The following is a 17759-nucleotide window of genomic DNA, read 5'->3' as shown; positions in this document are numbered from 1 at the left end:
ATGGACTTTTTATGATGGTCTGTGTAACGATCGGAGAAACACAGAGAGAATCTGATTATTGGTGATCTGCAGTATCACCAAAAATGCAGATATATACCTGATTATTGATGATCTGCAGTATCACCGATAATCAGATATATCACTAACCTCTGGACACCTGAGTGATATGAGTGTTTGGTGCAACAGTAATACTTTGAGAAAAGCACCTGGAGAGCAGGTACAAAGGCAGTAAGGAATACTGCACTAGAGAACCAGGACCTTCCAGTAGCCTGAGAATCTCCCGGGGGGAGGAGTCAGGCTGTGAGTAGGAAGGACCAGAGAGTGAGTGACACCAATGGGTGGATGTCACTGACTGATCTGGGAACTATCTCTAAACTGGGGAGATAACTCTCGAGATCGGGCAAGCCAGGTCGGCAACACACAGTCAGATAAAGTACAAAGACAGGAGGCTGATTCGGCAATCCTAAAGCACGCAGGGTTTGGCAACAGAGTATCAGGAAAGCGAAGTACCAAATCAGTGATCAGAAGATTGGTCAGGAAAGCAGAAGGTCATAACAGATAATATACAATGCCTAGTCTTGGGTGTGAGCTCCGTGATCATCAACACCCTGGAACTAGTCTGACATATAACAGGATGGTAACACAAATCCCTAGTCTTGGGTGTGAGTTCCGTGATCATCAACACCCTGGAACTAGTCTGACATATAACACGATGGTAATACAAATCCCTAGTCTTGGGTGTGAGCTCCGTGATCATCAACACCCTGGAACTAGTCTGAAGTACAACAGAATGGTAACACAAATCCCTAGTCTTGGGTGTGAGCTCCGTGATCATCAACACCCTGGAACTAGTCTGAAGTATAACAGAATGGTAACACAAATCCCTAGTCTTGGGTGTGAGCTCCGTGATCATCAACACCCTGGAACTAGTCTGAAGTATAACAGAATGGTAAATACAGATTCTGACAAAAGGTCTGAGTGCTTCTACGTAGTGATCGCAATGGCAGACAACCAGTGAATGACCAGCACCCAGTATATATAGCACAGCACAGTACTCTCCAGCGCCTCCCCTAAGTGCTGGATTAATGGGAACTGGTACAAGCGTCAGCTGACCGGCCTGGTCAGCTGATTCCCTTCTGGCTGTCATAAAAGTTCTGCCTCTCAGCGGCGCGCGCGCGTCCTTCTGAACCTGTGTGGACTATCAGTCCCAGCCACACCAGATACATGTTGTGTACCACCCGCTGCGCTGGACGCGGAACCAGCCGCACCGCTATCAGGGCATGCGGCGGTTTCTCCGCGTTCGGCCATACTAACAGATGTAGGCTTACGCATGCAAACCGCCGCGTTGGATGCGGAATCAGCCGCCTTGCTTTCAGCACACGTGGAGGCTTTTCCGCGTTTTCTCACAGTCTGTCTGTGTGTTTAGGATAGAACAAAAATCTGTCAGGTTCTGAAGCATGTCTGGGTTCTGTATTATTATTTAGTCTTCCGCAGCCCTGTATAGAGTATATTGCCTTGTCACTTAACTGTCCCGCAGCGGGTATCACAATCTTTTCCCTATCAGTCATATGTCTATGTATGTATCGTGTAGCGCACGTATCTTAGTCTAGGGCCAATTAAGGGGAAGCCAATTAACCTATCTGTATGTTTTTGAGATGTGGGAGGTACCAGAGTACCCGGAGGAAACCCACACAGACACGGGGAGAGCATACAAACTCTGTATAGACAACATTGTCTCTCTGTGCTTGTTCTTAGCAGACAGAATGTGAGTGTGAGGACATCTAGTGGTAAAACAAAAATATATACAAAAGTACTCATTTTACACTAGATTTGTACATTAATTTACATTACACTTTGTAAATTAACCACTTAGGAGGACCAGAGGTTTACACCCCGTAGTAATGAGCCAGTTTTTTTACTATTCAGAATTGCGCAACTTTAACTATTTATTGCACAGCTATACAACTTACCACCCAAAGGAATCTTACCTCCTTTTCTTGCCACTAATTGAGCTTTCGTTTGGTGGTCTCTGATTGCTGCTGCGATTGTTATTTTTTTATTATTATTTTAAAAAAAACTTTTTTTCAATTTTTATATCCCCCCCACCCCCTTTCCCCCCTTAAATTGGCCCTACACTAAGTAACATACACTACGCTATACATTCATAGGCATATGCCCATTATAGGGATTAGGTTGTGAGCCCATCAGAGGGACAGTTAAGTGACAAGCTGTTACTCTGTACAGCGCATCACTAGACTTCTTACCTTCTTTATCTGTAAATCAGCCTGCCAGCTCCGATCGCTGGCTGACAGGCTGTTTGCGGCGACTCTCTGTGTCCCTTGCAGGGAACGCGCGTTTGAGCGAGCACTTGTTCCCTGCTAATCTCACAAGGAATGCCATGATGCCAATCGGCATTAGGCGGTCCAGGGAGAGCCACTCTGCGGCCGCCCATCGGCGTTAAGTGGGTCTTAGAGTGGTTAAATAACAATGAATACCTCCTTCTCCCTCCCCTGCCCCAGCCCATAGTTAACAAAATAAAACACTTGTAAAAAACTAAAATAAAATGACAGCATTAAAAAAAAATACATACATAGTTACGTTTGGGACTCCGCTTTTTTACTATGTATGGCATGAGGTATATAACTGTTATATTTGCGTATATGAGCTCGTAATAAGTGATAGATGCAAAACTGAAAAAATGCACCTTTATTTCCAAATTAAATATTGTCGTCATACATTGTACTAGGGACATCATTTAAACTTTGTAACTACCGGAACAAATGGGCAAATAAAATACGTGGGTTTTATTCACAGCACATTTTATTTTAAAACGTCCAAAAAAAAATGTCCAAAAATTGAGAAATAATGATTCTTTTTTTTTTTGTTTTTTCATTTTTCTCTTATTATTCCTGTTAAATGCATTTAGAATAAAATAATTCTTAGCATAAAGTACCACCTATTGAAAGCCTAATTGGTGGTAAAAAAAAAGATCTAGATCTAGATTTTGCTGTGACAAGTAGTGATAAAGTTATTTGCGAATTAAAGGGAGGAGCGCTGACAGGTGAAAAATTCTCTGGTTCGTTAGGGTAAGAACCCCTTGAGGGTGAAGTAGTTAAAATTGTTGTTTTTCTTTTTTTTAAAAAACTACAAAATCTTTTTGAAAAAACAAACAAAAAACTTTCACTTGTTCCCACAGACTTAAATTTCACATTTTCAAGTCACTCGTATCGGCGGGTCGTTTGCAAGTTGGAGGTTTTTCTAAGTTGTTGACTATCTATCTATATACCAAAAAGATGTTATAAAGAACCAAAATTCCAGGCAAATTATTTTTTTTATATCTCTTTAGAGTTCATACCCCACTTCTTCAAGATAAATGCCCAGTATTATAATAAGCTATCCTTTTCCATGTAAGTTCATTAGCAGATCTTTCTTGTTTACTAAAGACACCTTGCCCTGGGAGGTTTGTTTACATACAACATTCTGAGAACCTGACATTCCTGTCTTTAGTTTTCCCAAAACATCTGCCCCAATGCTTAGCACCAACAAGGTGGTGAGAATAATGTACTGTACACTACAAAACAAGAAATAAAAGCTAGTGTACCAAGGCAATAAGAGCATAATTGGTTATGTTGCCTTGAAAAGTTATACTTCTCATAATAGTAGGCAGCCTGGTAATTATATTGCGGTTACACTTAAAGTGAACCCGAGGTGAAAATAAACTGATGAGATAAACAATTGTATTTATCCTTCTACTCCTAAAAATGACTTTTAAGACATCCCAGGATGTTATTTTATATTTAAACATTTAGAAAGTAGATTGAATATTTTGTTGTCTCTGCTCAGTTGCAGTCTATTAAGTGTCCCTAAATGAAAATACATGAACTATATTGACCCTTTCTCTCTCCATCTGCTCTCAGAAATATGTAGAAAATGTATTTTGCCACAAAAAACTTTTATCTTTGTAATTTGCTTATCAGTGATGTTTACTATATTCCTGACAAGCTCCTGACAAGACAGAAGCTGTCACTTCCAGCCTTAAACATTAACTATTTTAGGCAGCAAAATAAAACAAGCAAAACACCCTTGTTATTAATATGTTTAGTACTGTACATACACATGTTTATCTCATCATGTCACATGTCACCTCGGGTACACTTTAAAGGACTACTATAGCGAAAAAAGCAAGCTGTTAAAATCTCACAGGACCAACAGGTTTTGGACTAGTCCAGCTCCTCATGGAAGATTCTCAGAGTTTTCAAAAGAATTTATTGAACGGCAGTTGCTAAGTCTATCTGCCAAAATAGTAATATACCAGGCAGCCTCCCTACTCACACTAATTTGGGAGTTAGACTTAGCAACTCCCATTCAGAAAATACTTTTGAAAACCAAGGAAACCCAGAGAACACCCCCCCCCCACCCAAGGAGATGAACTAGTCCAAAACCTGTCAGTTTAACTACTTATTTTTTTCAATTTAGTGGTCCTTTAAAGAGAGCCCGAGGTGGGCTCATAAAATAAAACAAAAGTCGGCTACTTGATCCATGGGGCTTAGCGGATCAAGTAGCCTCAAAAACCGCTGCTCCCTGCCTCTCCTGTGGGCCGCAATGGCCCACTTTCACATTCATGACCTCCTGGGTCACGATGGTGGAAAGAGAGGTTCATTCTCTCACAGCGTGCAGGGAAACGGGGGAGCGGCAGGAGGCGTGGCCAGGGAGAGCTGCCCAATGGCAGCTCTGGAGACCCTGTAGGAATGGTCTGGCGGGTGTTTTGAACGGAATCCGTCTTCCACATGTTTACCTCAGAGATGGCGACAAATAATATCGGCAATATCGGGGGGCTATAGCACAGTGGTGGGCAGGCAGAGAGCAGCAGTGTGGGGACACAAAGGCATGTCTTGAGGCAGAGAACATGACTCTGTGTCTCATCTGCCCCCCCCCCCCCAAGAACCACCTCGGGTTCTCTTTAAGGAATACCTTCTCAAAATACTTGATATAGGGGGTCACTGCAGTATACTAACACAGTGCCATGGCAGTCAGCAGCAGTGTAAACAGTGGGGTAAATACAGGTGAGCAGCCCCTGCGACCAGAGGGGGGGCCAAAAGCTGTAAGGGGGCCCCAACTACTTCTTCACTCTCTCCAGTAAACGGGGTATATCCTTCAGATCAGATGTTTTTGTGGCTACACTGGTTATTGGTTGAAGATCATGTTGGCCACACTCTGCAGGGTCCCTTAAAGAGAAACTCTGACCAAGAATTGAACTTTATCCCAATCAGTAGCTGAAACCCCCATTTACATGAGAAATCTATTCCTTTTCACAAACAGACCATCAGGGGGCGCTGTATGACTGATATTGTGGTGAAACCCCTCCCACAAGAAACTCTGAGGTCCGTGGTACTCCTGGCAGTTTCCTGTCTGTGAACCCTGTTGCATTGTGGGAAATAGTGGTTTACAGCTGTTTCCAACTGCCAAAAAAAGCAAGCAGCAGCTACATCACCTGCCAACAGTAAAAATGTCACCATGTGATAAAAGTCAGAATGTAAATTAGGGATTTTAAAGATTTTACAATGGGCAAACACTGACTAAATCATTTATACATACGGTAATTATTGTAAAAATGAAGCACTTTTTTTATTACATAATTTTCACTGGCGTTCCTATTTAAAGCAAGAAAAAGCATATTGGAGACAACCTGAGGGAAGGTCAGCCAGATGAGAAGGCGTGTCAAGGATTCTTCAGCTGCTACCAAACCGTACTGATCAGTACCAGCATAAACTGCCTGAGCTCAGAGAGATGTTTGTCCTCTCAGCAAGGGCTGCGCACAGCTCACATCAACTGACTGTTGCCAAAACACAGGGAAGGTCACAGTGCCGGACATGCCTGGGAGTAGTGACAGAGCTGATGCACAGCGGTCTGGATCATTAAGCAGAGACATTCACTGGAGAAAGCACAAGTAGATTATGGCCTATGGTGGCGCATGTACAGCATGGTGTACACTCCGACTGCATACTAATAAGACATGGGAAAGCAAATATATATATTATTATTATTTAGTGTTTATATAGCACCAACATCTTCCACAGCGCTGTACAGAGTATATTGTCTTATCACTTAACTTTCACTCAGAGGAGCTCACAATCTAATCCCCCTACATTAGTCATATGTCTATGTATGTATCGTGTAGTGTGTGTATCGTACAGTGATGATCACCGGATGAATAGGTTTATTCAGATTTCATCCTGCTAATTAAAGCACCTGTGCGGGTGGTGGTGGTGGTGTGTGTGTGTGTGTGTGGGGGGGGGGGGGGTGGTTAATCTTACCCATCAGATGTCTTCTTTGATCCGGCCCACGTCGCCTCCCACGACGCGTTCCAAGCGCGTCACGTGACTACAAACACTTCCTCCTTCAACCCGGAAGGAGGAAGTGTTTGTAATCACGTGACCGAGGCTAGGACCGCATCGTGGGAGGCGCCAAGGGATGGATCAAAGGAGACATCTGATGGGTAAGATTAACCCCCCCCTCGCCGACCTGCACAGGTGATTTAATTAGCAGGATGAAATCCGAATAAACCTATTCGGATTTCATCTGAATATGTTTTTTTTTAGTATCCCTGGTAGCGTAGTCTAGGGTCAATTTAGGGGAAAGCTAATTAACATATCAGTATGTTTTTGGGATGTGGGAGGAAACCGGAGTGCCCGGAGGAAACCCACGCCACGCAGACACGAGAAGAACATACAAACTCTGTGCACATAGTGCCCTAGCTGGGATTTGAACCAGGGATCCAGTGCTGAAAGGTGAGAGCGCTAACCACTACGCCACCATGCTGCCCACATACTGTATAGCTGAATGCCGGGCTATAGGAGAGAATACAGTGTAATATCAGATAGTACCTCTTCAGACTTATTGCAATGCGTGCCTTGTTTTCATTTCCTGGAAGTCCACCCTGGCCTTTGGGTCAAATGCCGACCTTAACTTTTGGCAGTCAGATTTCAAATATTTGGCAGGTGTTTCCACGGTCATCAAAGGTAACCCAAGCACTGGTGATAAAAACCTTCAGGGAAGGGGGGGTTCTTAAATGTGCAACCTAACACAGGCCACTTCTAAATGTCAGCATGAATCGTCCTATACAGTGTATACTGTATATGGAGCTTTAAGAATTGCTATGAAATCATACAAGCAGCGGTATATGTTTTCACTGTTGCCAGCAACCCGCTGCTATGAAGCTGGTGTCATAGGAATGCTTGGGCCCCCTCCGTACCATTCATTATTTTAAAGGGACCCTAAACTGAGAAGGATATGGATTTTTCCTTTTAAAATAATACCAGTTGCTTGACTCTCCTGCTGATCCTGTGTCTCTAATACTTTCAGCCATAGCCCCTGAACAAGCATGCAGATCAGGTGCTCTGACTGAAGTCAGACTGGATTAGCTGCATGCTTGTTTCAGGTGTGTGATCCAGCCACTACTACAGCCAAAGAGATCAGTTAGACTGCCAGGCAACTGGTATTGTTTAAAAGGAAACATTCATATCCAGTGGCCTAGCTAAGGAGCTGTGAGCCCCAATGCAAGTTTTACAATGGGGCCCCCAAGCACTCTATACATAACAATTGATACGGCGCACCAAAAACCTGCCAATGGCAACTGCAGTGCCATTCAGGTGCAAGAAGGGGATGGGGAACAGTTTGTTATTGATTACCACTATTCAAAGTATCTATAGAAGTGATTATTATGAGCACAGGACCAATTGAAAATACTGTAGTTGAGGCAGGGCCCCTCTGGCCCAAGGGCCCCGATGCAGTCGCAACCTCTGCAACCCCTATTGCTACGCCCCTGTTCATATCCCTCCCTTTAAAGGGGGACTAAAGTAAAAAAATTGAAAAATGTAAAATACAATTGTACTCATACACCCTTGACACTTAGTTAATGCATCAAGATGTTTTAAAATTTCCTCTGTGGTTGTCACCTATATGGGTATGATAACCTGACAGCCCCAAACCTCTTACTGACAGATTTTAGACTACTCCATCGCCTTGTAAGGGATTTTTAAAGATTATTTTTATTGTTTAAAAAAGCCACTTTATGGAAAGGATGTATGAAAACATGTCTGCCAGCTTGCCTACTCAGGTGGCACTATTCTAGTAGGTGGACTGTGCCACAGAGTGTCTTTGAAAATAAAAGAAATAATGAGAATCCCCTATGAGGAGATAGACCAGTCCAAAACCTGTTGGTAAGAGTTGCAGAGATGATAGATTAAAAAAAATCTATATATAGTGCATTTACTCTGGGACAAATATACATTGTCTATGTATGTGTAAATATGAATTTAAAATTGAACCATTTTCTCCATAGTGCCCCCTTAAATATACGGTATGTAACAAAGCTTCATCATTGGGGTATTATCAGAAATTTTCCCACCTAAGGTAAATACACTGGTGCTGCTACTGTGAGTTTCCTAATTTTACAGCTATAAATAGCTTTTGCTGTGGAGGATTCTGCTGTTGGCATATCATCTGGCCTTGAGGTTGTCCTCTACTGCGCCTGCGCAGTACAATGCAGACAACGTGGACTTTGAGAGCGGCGCTTCATGCAGGTGCAGTAAGGACGACCTTGAGGTTGGCCTCTGCACTTGCGGGGACCCCGGCCAGCGGCTGCAAGCGGAGATGCTGCGTGGGACACATTGGCTGCAAGGGGCTGGAGGAAGCCCCGGGTAAGTAGTTCATCGGGTAGGACAAATTGACTGATAACTCCTAAATATACTTACCTAAGGAGAGGGAAGGTTCTGGAGGCTCTGGATCCTATAGAGCCTTCCTGGTCCACTCCCCATGTCCACGCTCCAGCACTGTACTCCCACTAAAGTTATTTGACCTGCAGGTCAAATACGTCTTCGGTCCGCCTCGGGCAGGCTTTGGTCCCTGAGTACTTCCAAAAACAAGCAGCTCCGTACTGCGCAAGCGCGAGCCTTCCCTCTCCATAGGTGAGTATCTAACATGAACCAAGTTTCCTTGCTTCGGGTTTGCTTTGAACTGAGGCTGGAACATGCCAACTTTTCATGGGCAAAAGAGAAGTTTCAAGTGGCCTTTCAAAGCAGAAAGGGAGATAAACAAGGTGTTTAACATTAATTGAAATAACTGATTGAACTTGGAAAGGACTTCATTTAGTACATTGTGAAATTCTGTAGGATCCTTGATTTTGTAGATTTTATCTGCTTAGCAGTTGGCCCAATATTCACTAATAAATGTTATCATGTGCTTTGTAAATATTGTCCTATCTACTGCTGTACTCCCCCCTACATCCAGGTGACATTATACTGTAAATCAGCTGATAGCAGTAATAATACTCAGGGCCAGTCCGAGGCAGAGGCAAGAGAGGCTCCAGCCTCAGGGCGCAGTGTAGGAGGGGCGCACAACTCACTTAGCTATCATTCTCCTATTGTTTTTGAAGCAGAGAGAAATAAGAAAAGGGGATACATGGCAGTGACTGCAAGTCAGATAACTAGAGATTAAGGTGTTGGGGGCCCTGGGGCACCTCTTGGTCTAATAGCAATGAGTGTCTGACGGTTGGGGTGGGTGGGATAGAGGGGCCCACTTTGGTGTCTCAGCCTTGGGTGCTGGAGGATCTTGTCCCGGCTCTGATAATACTAACTACACAACAGAGCTTCACAATGGACAATGGATACACTGCGCATGACTACAGGGACAGCATACCTTCCAACCGTCCGAAACACCAAACAGGGACGCCATTATCTACTACCACTTATTTAGGCATAGATCACGCCCCTAACAATACCAGATACCTATGAGCATAATAATGCTGGAAAATTATACCATTCTTTATGAGGCAATCCTATACACTAATGTAAAGGTTAAAGGGAACCTGGAGTGAGGAGGATATGGAGGCTGACATATTGAATTTTAAACAATACCAGTTGCCTGGCTATCCTGCTGATCCTCTGCCTCCAATACGTTTAGACACAGACCCGGAACAAGCATGCAGATTAGGCGTTTATGACAAAAACCTGACAAGATTAGCTACATGCTTGTTTCAGGTGTGTGAATCAGACACTGCTGCAGCCAAAGAGATCAGCAGGACAGCTAGGGAACTGGTATTGTTTGAAAGGAAAAAAAATATGGCAGCTTCCGTACACCTCTTAATTCAGGTACCCTTTAAACTATAAACACCTGTAGCAGATCAATATAATACATATACAGACCCATACATGAGACCTGAAATAAGGACTGAGGAGCGGAGAGGGACAGATTAATGTGTAAAGTAAGGACAGTAACAGGGGCATAACTACAATTTATGGCCCCCACCAGTGAGACTTTGATGCCCCCCCAAGGTTTGCAACCCTTCTGTTGGTGCCCTTCATGGCCTTGGGGCCCATCCCACAAAGGTCATAAAACAAATGTGGCCTTCATGATCTTCACCCACATAACAAGTGTAGCCACAAAAACACCCGATCTCAAGTATAGTCCCCTGTATCGGAGGAAGGGAAGGTTAGTAGTTGAGGCCTCCCACAGCTCTGGGCTCCCATGCGATCGCAGGTTCTGATCCCCTCTAGTTACCTCCCTGGACAGTCATCCAAAAGGGACTGTTGGGACTTATGATTACATATGAACAGGCAAATCTCTCCAGCTGTGTGAATAGTGCAGTGATGGAAAGCACATTCACAAACATGTTTATATAAATACTAAGGGCCCTTTCACACCAGAGGACTTTTTCGGCGTTTTAACGCCACGGCCGCAGTTGGGGTTTTGCTAGGTAAAAGAAAGTCCATAGACTTTCATTTTACCTTTCACATCTAACTCGGCGTTTTGGAGCGTTGCGTTTCAACGCTCCCAGGAGCTTTTTCAGGGCTGTTAACAGCCGAAGTTGGCTGTTGGCGTTTCAATGATAGTCAATGGAAAACGCCAACTTCAGCGTTTTCAAAGCGTTTTCAAAGCGTTTTACAGCTATCTTGTTCACTTATTTTTATAGAAGAAAAAAAAAGGACGTTTTCATATGGGCTGTAAAACTCTTTCAAAAGGCTTTGAAAACGCTTTGAAAACGCTATGTATTGGCGTTAAGCAAAAGGCTGACTTTCAGCCTTTTCTACCGCAGCCTCTAGTGTGAAAGAGCCCTAAGCCTATTTTTGAAGATTCTATTTCAGTCCGTATTTGTCATACAGGAAAGAGATACAAGTAAATTCTATTACCCTCCAAGGTTTCACACTGAGATAAGTTGATGTAGTCCGCTGCTTTCAGGATTCCACCTTTGAAGCCTCGGACCAATCCCTCCAGGTATCCGCCGTCCACATTGAACAGGAACTCTGAGTACGGCATGGCTGCTGTGCTCCCCCAGTCACTGAAGACTGAACTAAGCTGTGTCTGTCCTCTAACTGGCAATTATTTCCACTGGCACACAGTCTGGGGATTTTCTGCCTCTTGTCTTCCTGTTTTATTAGTTTTTTTTTTTTTTTTTCTTTTAAAGAGATCTCTTTATTTTTGTTTGTTTATTGTGAAAACAGCAAAACTCAGAACAGCAACAAACTTGTCATGACTGCTGCAGAGGTGAACACTTATTATTCAAGGCATGTGATACCTAATGTAGTAAGGGCCAGTCCACACCTGCAGCAGATCAAAACGGATCTATTAAAAACAGATCCATTTTCTACAATTCTGTGCTTTTTGTAGCACACGTTTCCAGTACGTTTTAGGGCTGGTGCACACGAGCGGCTTTTTCAGCGTTTCTGCAGCCGCTTGCGGCTGCGGATCCACTTGGTCAATGTATCTCAATGGGGTGGTGCACACCAGAGCGGGAGGCGTTTTGCAGAAACGAAAAATGCCGGGGTGAGGCATTTTTTGGATTTCGGATGCGTATAGGAAAAACGCAAACCGCTCTGAAAAACGCCTGTTCAGAGCGGTTTTGCAGGCGTTTTTGTTACAGAAGCTGTTCAGTAACAGCTTTACTGTAACAATATATGAAATGTACTATACTGAAATCCGCTGCAGCAATCCGCAAAACGCTAGCAAAACGTCATAGAAAAATAAGAAAAAGCGTTTCAAAATCTGCTAGCATTTTGCGGATCTGCTAGCGGGTTTTGGTGTGCACCGGGCCTGAATGTATGGTAAAAATGTGGAGGGTGTTTTTAATATGGTAATGTACTTTTTTTTTACCAATAGGAAGGAACTGGGAGTGGTTATGCTGTACTAAGCAATTTTTTATCCATATGGCCTTGTTTAATGTAATGCTTTATTTTTAATGTATTGTTTAATGTTAATGTACCGTTTTATGTACTGAATGTTAATGTGAGACTGCTGGTATGCAGCAAATGGTTAATGTTACGCGAAAACACTGCTTGGTTGTCATGTTTAAAGAGTACCCGAGGCGGACTGAGTATAGATTATAGGACACAGAGGCATGTTCTCTGTCCAATGACATGCCGCTGTCAGTCCTCCCTGGGCTTTGCTGTCCTCCCTGAAAAATACAGACAGGCTAGCAACAATCTGATTGTCGCTAGCCTCTTTACCCTTCCAGCTGTCAATCACCTGCTCCCCCCCACCTCTGTCCTACCTCTGTCACCTCACTCCGCCACCTCCTTCAATCAGCCGCTAAGCCATGATCCAGGAAGTCCTTCCGGGTCCCGGCTATCTTGGATTCTTCTGCCGGTGATCGGATGACGAACGGGCTGCAGAGGATGAATGGGGCCACAGAGAGCGGCACTGAGCAGCGGAAATATGTCCGGGAGGCGGCATGGAGCAGGCAGTATGTTTTGTTTTTTTTACTTCTTCAATGCCGCCTTGGGTTCTTTTTAAAGCCCTGCTCGAGCCCTGCTTTTAACAGGGAGTCTGCAAAAATGACACTTGGAGAGGAGCAGGAAGTTTAGGCAGTCTGCTTTGGCAGACGATTTGTGTGCAAAGTTCTGTGTGTTAAAGAAGGTCCATTTTTGCATTGCCTTTCATTGACTCCTTGGAGATCTGCTCTCTGGAAAAAAAGTGCCAAGTTAGGACTTTCCGCTCAATTTCATCTCAGTTTTCAAAAACGTATCCAACGGATCTGTTTTTATTTGCAAGTCAAGACAGCCAATGTAATGTAACATTACGATCCGTTCCTCTGTTTTTGTCTGCTCCAAAAAGGGTATGGAATGGGTACGTTCGACTAGTCACATGATGCGTGTAGTCACATGACGTGGAACACGACAGAAGGCGGGAGCCTGGAAGAAACCCTCTCTACAGCCCAGCTGCAGTAGATGCCTGGGTAAGTTTTTACCCCATCCGCCCTCCTGGCTACTGCACCCTTCCTCACCTGCTGTGGCAAACGGAGTCAAAACGGATCCGATCGACCAAGGATCAGATCTGTTTTCATGGATCCGCGGATCAGTTTGCCAGTGTGGACCAAGCTTTACCAGATCCGTTTGGCTTTAAAATACAATGTGAACTGGGCCTTAGTGGTAAACCCCCGCTAATCGCCCGAGTGTGAATGGGCCCGTATCATGTACTCCTGCGGGACATCATCCAGTACAGCAGCCCTGACAGTCACCAGGCCTCACTGCCTTCTTTCTGGCCACGGTCACTGGAAAGACTTCTCTCTTTTTTTTCTTTTTGAAGAAATGTCTTGTTTAGTACTCAACAATAAATATACAGAACAAATACGTTTAACAAACAGTATAGTTCCTTCCAGTCCCAATGCACCAGTCAAGGACAAACACAATAAATGCCATCAAACAAGCAGATGCTTTCTACAAGGGATAGGACTCTGTCACTGCAAGTTTACACATATTAAACGGTATTTGCATAAATGTTATTAAGTATTCAAACGCAATTAGCAGAGCAGTGGAAGGGGAAAGTAATTACCTTGGTGACACAAACAAACAACTTCCTTCTAGGGCCCTAATTATCACTTGTCTCCTAGCTGATGCTCAGCTTCTTCAGACATGTACAGAGAGAGAGGGGGGGGGGGGGGGGGGAGATAATTGTTAAACCCAACTTCAGTCAAAAGTTTTCTGTTGGCATTGGATAGAGACAAAGACTTATATAGCGCTTTTTTCCCAGCAGACTCAAAGCACCAGAGCTGCAGCCACTAGGACGCACTCTATAGGCAGTAGCAGTGTTAGGGAGACTTGCCCAAGGTCTCCTGCTGAATAGGTGCTGGCTTACTGAACAGGCAGAGCTGAGATTTGAACCCTGGTCTCCCATGTCAGAGGCAGAGCCCTTAACCATTACACTATCCAGCCACTGATCATGAGAAAGTATGCCTTCAACCTTTCTGAAATGGGAAACAAAGCATAGCAGGAAAGCTGTACTTTAAAATGTGCTTTGAAGCAGGATTGTCAGCCATAACATCAAATTCCATTTACCCACTGCTCTGTGTTTATATTGCAGCCTGGTACCTAATCCTGCATTGCAAGCATTCCAATATAATCATAAATGTTTCTGCTGTAATAAATTTTATCACAGTCAGCCCGGCTCTATTTCGTATATTGCGGAGGAGAGGGAATCTTGTTATCTCCCCTCCCACATTCCTGCTCCTCACTGATTGGCTGAGGGCAGTTCAGTGTGACACAAGACTGAGAAGGTTGAAGGTGCTGAAATACAATCTATGCTGTGCTTAACATGTGTTAACAAAGCAAGTTAGATACAGTCCTGCCCATAATTATTCATACCTCTGGCAAATTTTGACTTAAAGAGGACCTGTAACAAAAAAACCTCCACTGGGGGGTACTCAACTCGGGTGGGGGAAGCCTCCGGATCTTGTTGAGGCTTCCCCCGTCCTCCTCGGTCCCACGGTGGCATCGATAAAGCCCCCCGAACAGCGGGGATTTAAATATTTACCTTCCTGGCTCCAGCGCAGGCGCAGTATCGGCTCTCTGCTCGGAGATAGGCAGAAATTGCCGATCACTGTAGGGCCGCTCTACTGTGCAGGCACAAGTCTGCTGTGCCTGCGCAGTAGAGCGGACCCGACAGAGATCGGCTATTTTCGCCTATCTCCGTGCGGAGAGCCGCAACAGCGCCCCCGCTGCAGCCAAGAAAGGTAAATAAATCAGCGCTTATCAGCGCTCATCAGGCTTGTCGAGGGAGGATTCCGGGACACCTCGAGGGAGCCAGCGCTGGACTGCCTGCAGCTACAGGGGAGGGGGAAGCCTCATTGGGACCCTGAGGCATCCCCCTCCCAAGGTTCCCCCAGGGGAACTTTTTTTTGTTACAGGTTCTCTTGAAAGTTAATTTTATTCAACCAGTGTAATGGATAGCGGAGAAGCTGCCGCGTGGTCTAGCGACGGGGCGGCTGTCTCTGCGTTCAGGTCCGGCGGTTTCCGCACAGCAACATGTCTCTGGTTTGCCTGGGCCTTCTAGTGCACATAGATGGAGAGCTACGCGCGCGCGCCAGAAGACAGGAATGTCAGTAGGAGAGGTATCAGCTGATCAGGACGATCAGCTGATCCCAGCGGAACTCCTGAATGGTTGAGTGGCTGGGGGCGGCGCTGCGGAGCGCTGTAGTATATATAGAACTTACTTGTCAGTTGCTGGTTGTCTGCCATTGCGAATACTAACGTGTGAGCACTCAGACCTCAGTCAAATCCTGCAGTGTGTTAGAACCAGTTGGAACTGGGAATTCACACTTAGCCAGATTCCGCTCTTGTACTTTACTGTGTTATACTTTAGATCAGTTCCAGGGTGTTGAGACCATGGACCTCACACCCAAGCTTAGGATTACTGTGTCATTACTGTGTTATCCTTTAGACCAGTTCCGGGGTGTTGAGACCAAGGACCTCACATCCAAGCTTAGGATTACTGTGTCATTACTCAGTGGCGTAGCTAAGGAGCTCTGGGCCCCGATGCAAGTTTTACAATGGGGCCCCCCAAGCACTCTATACATAGCAATTAATACGGTGCACCAAAACCTTCCAATGGCAACTACAGTGTAAGAAGGGGATGGGCAACAGTTTGTTAATGATTACCACTTCTCAAAGTATCTATAGAAGTGATTATTATGAGCACAGGACCAATAGAGAGCTAATACTCTAGTTGAGGGAGGGCCCTTCAGGGCCCCTCTGGCCCCAGGGCCCCAATGCGGTCGCTACCTCTGCACCCCCTATTGCTACGTCCCTGTCATTACTGTGTTATCCTTTAGACCAGTTCCGGGGTGTTGAGACCAAGGACCTCACACCCAAGTATAGGATTACTGTGTCATTGCTGTGTTATACTTTAGACCAGTTCCCGGGTGTCGAGACCAAGGACCTCACACTCTAGCATAGGATACTGTGTTATGCTTTAGACTAGTTCCTGGGTGTCGAGACCAAGGACCTCACACCTCAGACTAGGATTGTACTTATTGTTATGACCTCTGGCTCTGTTGACCTCTCTCCTGCCTTCTGATTCGGTACCTCTGCCCATCTGTCTTCTAGTTGCCAACCTTGCCTGTACCCGGTTACCGAATCAGCTTTCTGTCTCTGTACCTTATCTGCTCGTGTGTTGCCGACCTGGCCTGTCTGACCCTTCTGGCTGACACTCATCTCTCGGGTGATCAGTCTAACTGTACTGCTCGTGACACTCATCCATCAGGTGTCAAGTAGCTGCAAGAGCTTCCTGCTCCTCAGAAAGTCCTGTCTGCAGTCCAGCCAGGGGCCTCTATCCCATAGGAGTCCACTGGCTGCAGTACTGTCTGATTCTCAATACATCAGGGAATCCTTGGCTGCAGTACAGCCTGTCTCTCCTACGCTCGGGGGGGGGGGGGGGGGGGGGGAGCTGAAGTACAGCCAGTGGCAACCTGCACCTCAGGGGTCCACTGGCCGCAGTAGAGTCTGTATCTCCCGCACCTCGGGAGATAACCTTTCTTACTGTTGCACCAAACACTCTACCACAACACTAGGTGTCCTGTGTCTCGCTATACTTGCATTATTGGTGATTCTGCAGATCACCACATAATCAGGTATAGCGTCTGTATTACTGGTGATACTGCAGATCACCAATAATCAGACAAACCTGTGTTGCTGACACCAATTGTTACAACCAGCAAGTAATTTTTGAAGGGAAATAACATAGGTGTCTCCCAAAAGATAATAAGACGATGTACAAGAGACATTGTTGTGGAAAAAAAAAACATTTCTCAACTTTTAATTATATTTGAACAAAAAGTGTTCAGTCCAAAATTATTCATACCCTTCACAAACTGTCACAGTCTGAGGGAAAATACAAAGTTCTATACAATTCCAAATAGTCCAAGCTGTTCTAAAGCATCCAATTTACCCTGATTAATTGGGAACAACTGTTTTAAAAAACTCAACAGGTGAAAAACATCAGCTCTCTGCAGTTGGTTTGTGGACAGTCATGGCTAAGACAAAGGAGCTCAGTGAGGACCTGCGGCTGCACATTGAGGCTGCTCACAAGTCAGGAAAGGGCTACAAGGCCATTTCTAAATGTTTTCACGTTCCAGTGGCTACAGTTTATAGTATTATTAAAAAATACAAGATATTCCGCACTTTGAAAAATTTTAGAGGACGTGGTCAGAAGCCAAAAGTGACACCTGTGCTGGCCAGGAGGATAGTGAGAGAAGTGAAAAAGAATCCAAGGATCACCACCCAGGCGGTTCACCATCCTGGTGAATCTGGGCTCTGCTGGTGGCAATGTCTCAAGGCAGACAATCCAACGGACACTGCACACTGCTGGGTTCCACGGATGCAGACCAAGGAGGATGCCACTTCTCCATATAAGGCACACACAAGCTTGCTTGGCCTTTGCAGATGCTCATCCTGACAAAGAAGACTTCTAGTCTTCTGTGTTATGGTCAGATG

General features: G+C 44.9%; 1 protein-coding gene across 2 annotated transcripts in view; it reads right to left on the bottom strand.

The window, feature by feature from the left end:
• The window catches only part of LOC137517814 (V-type proton ATPase subunit d 2), a 56864-nt gene that overhangs the window by 31092 nt on the left and 8013 nt on the right, over nt 1-17759 (bottom strand). Inside the window, exon 1 of one of the 2 annotated variants that reach the window (XM_068234867.1) lies at nt 11187-11380. The exons of the other annotated variant lie outside the window; for it this stretch is intronic. Within the exon in view, the coding sequence (XP_068090968.1) occupies nt 11187-11313 (127 nt within the window). The 5' untranslated portion in view covers nt 11314-11380. Of the gene's footprint in view, nt 1-11186; nt 11381-17759 lie in introns of those variants that run through there. 2 annotated transcript variants of the gene reach the window in all.

Source organism: Hyperolius riggenbachi, chromosome 5 (assembly GCF_040937935.1).
Source record: "Hyperolius riggenbachi isolate aHypRig1 chromosome 5, aHypRig1.pri, whole genome shotgun sequence".
Classification (NCBI taxonomy): Eukaryota; Metazoa; Chordata; class Amphibia; order Anura; family Hyperoliidae; genus Hyperolius; species Hyperolius riggenbachi.
Note: the sequence above shows the minus strand (reverse complement) of the source record. Positions and strands in the feature narration are given on the sequence as shown.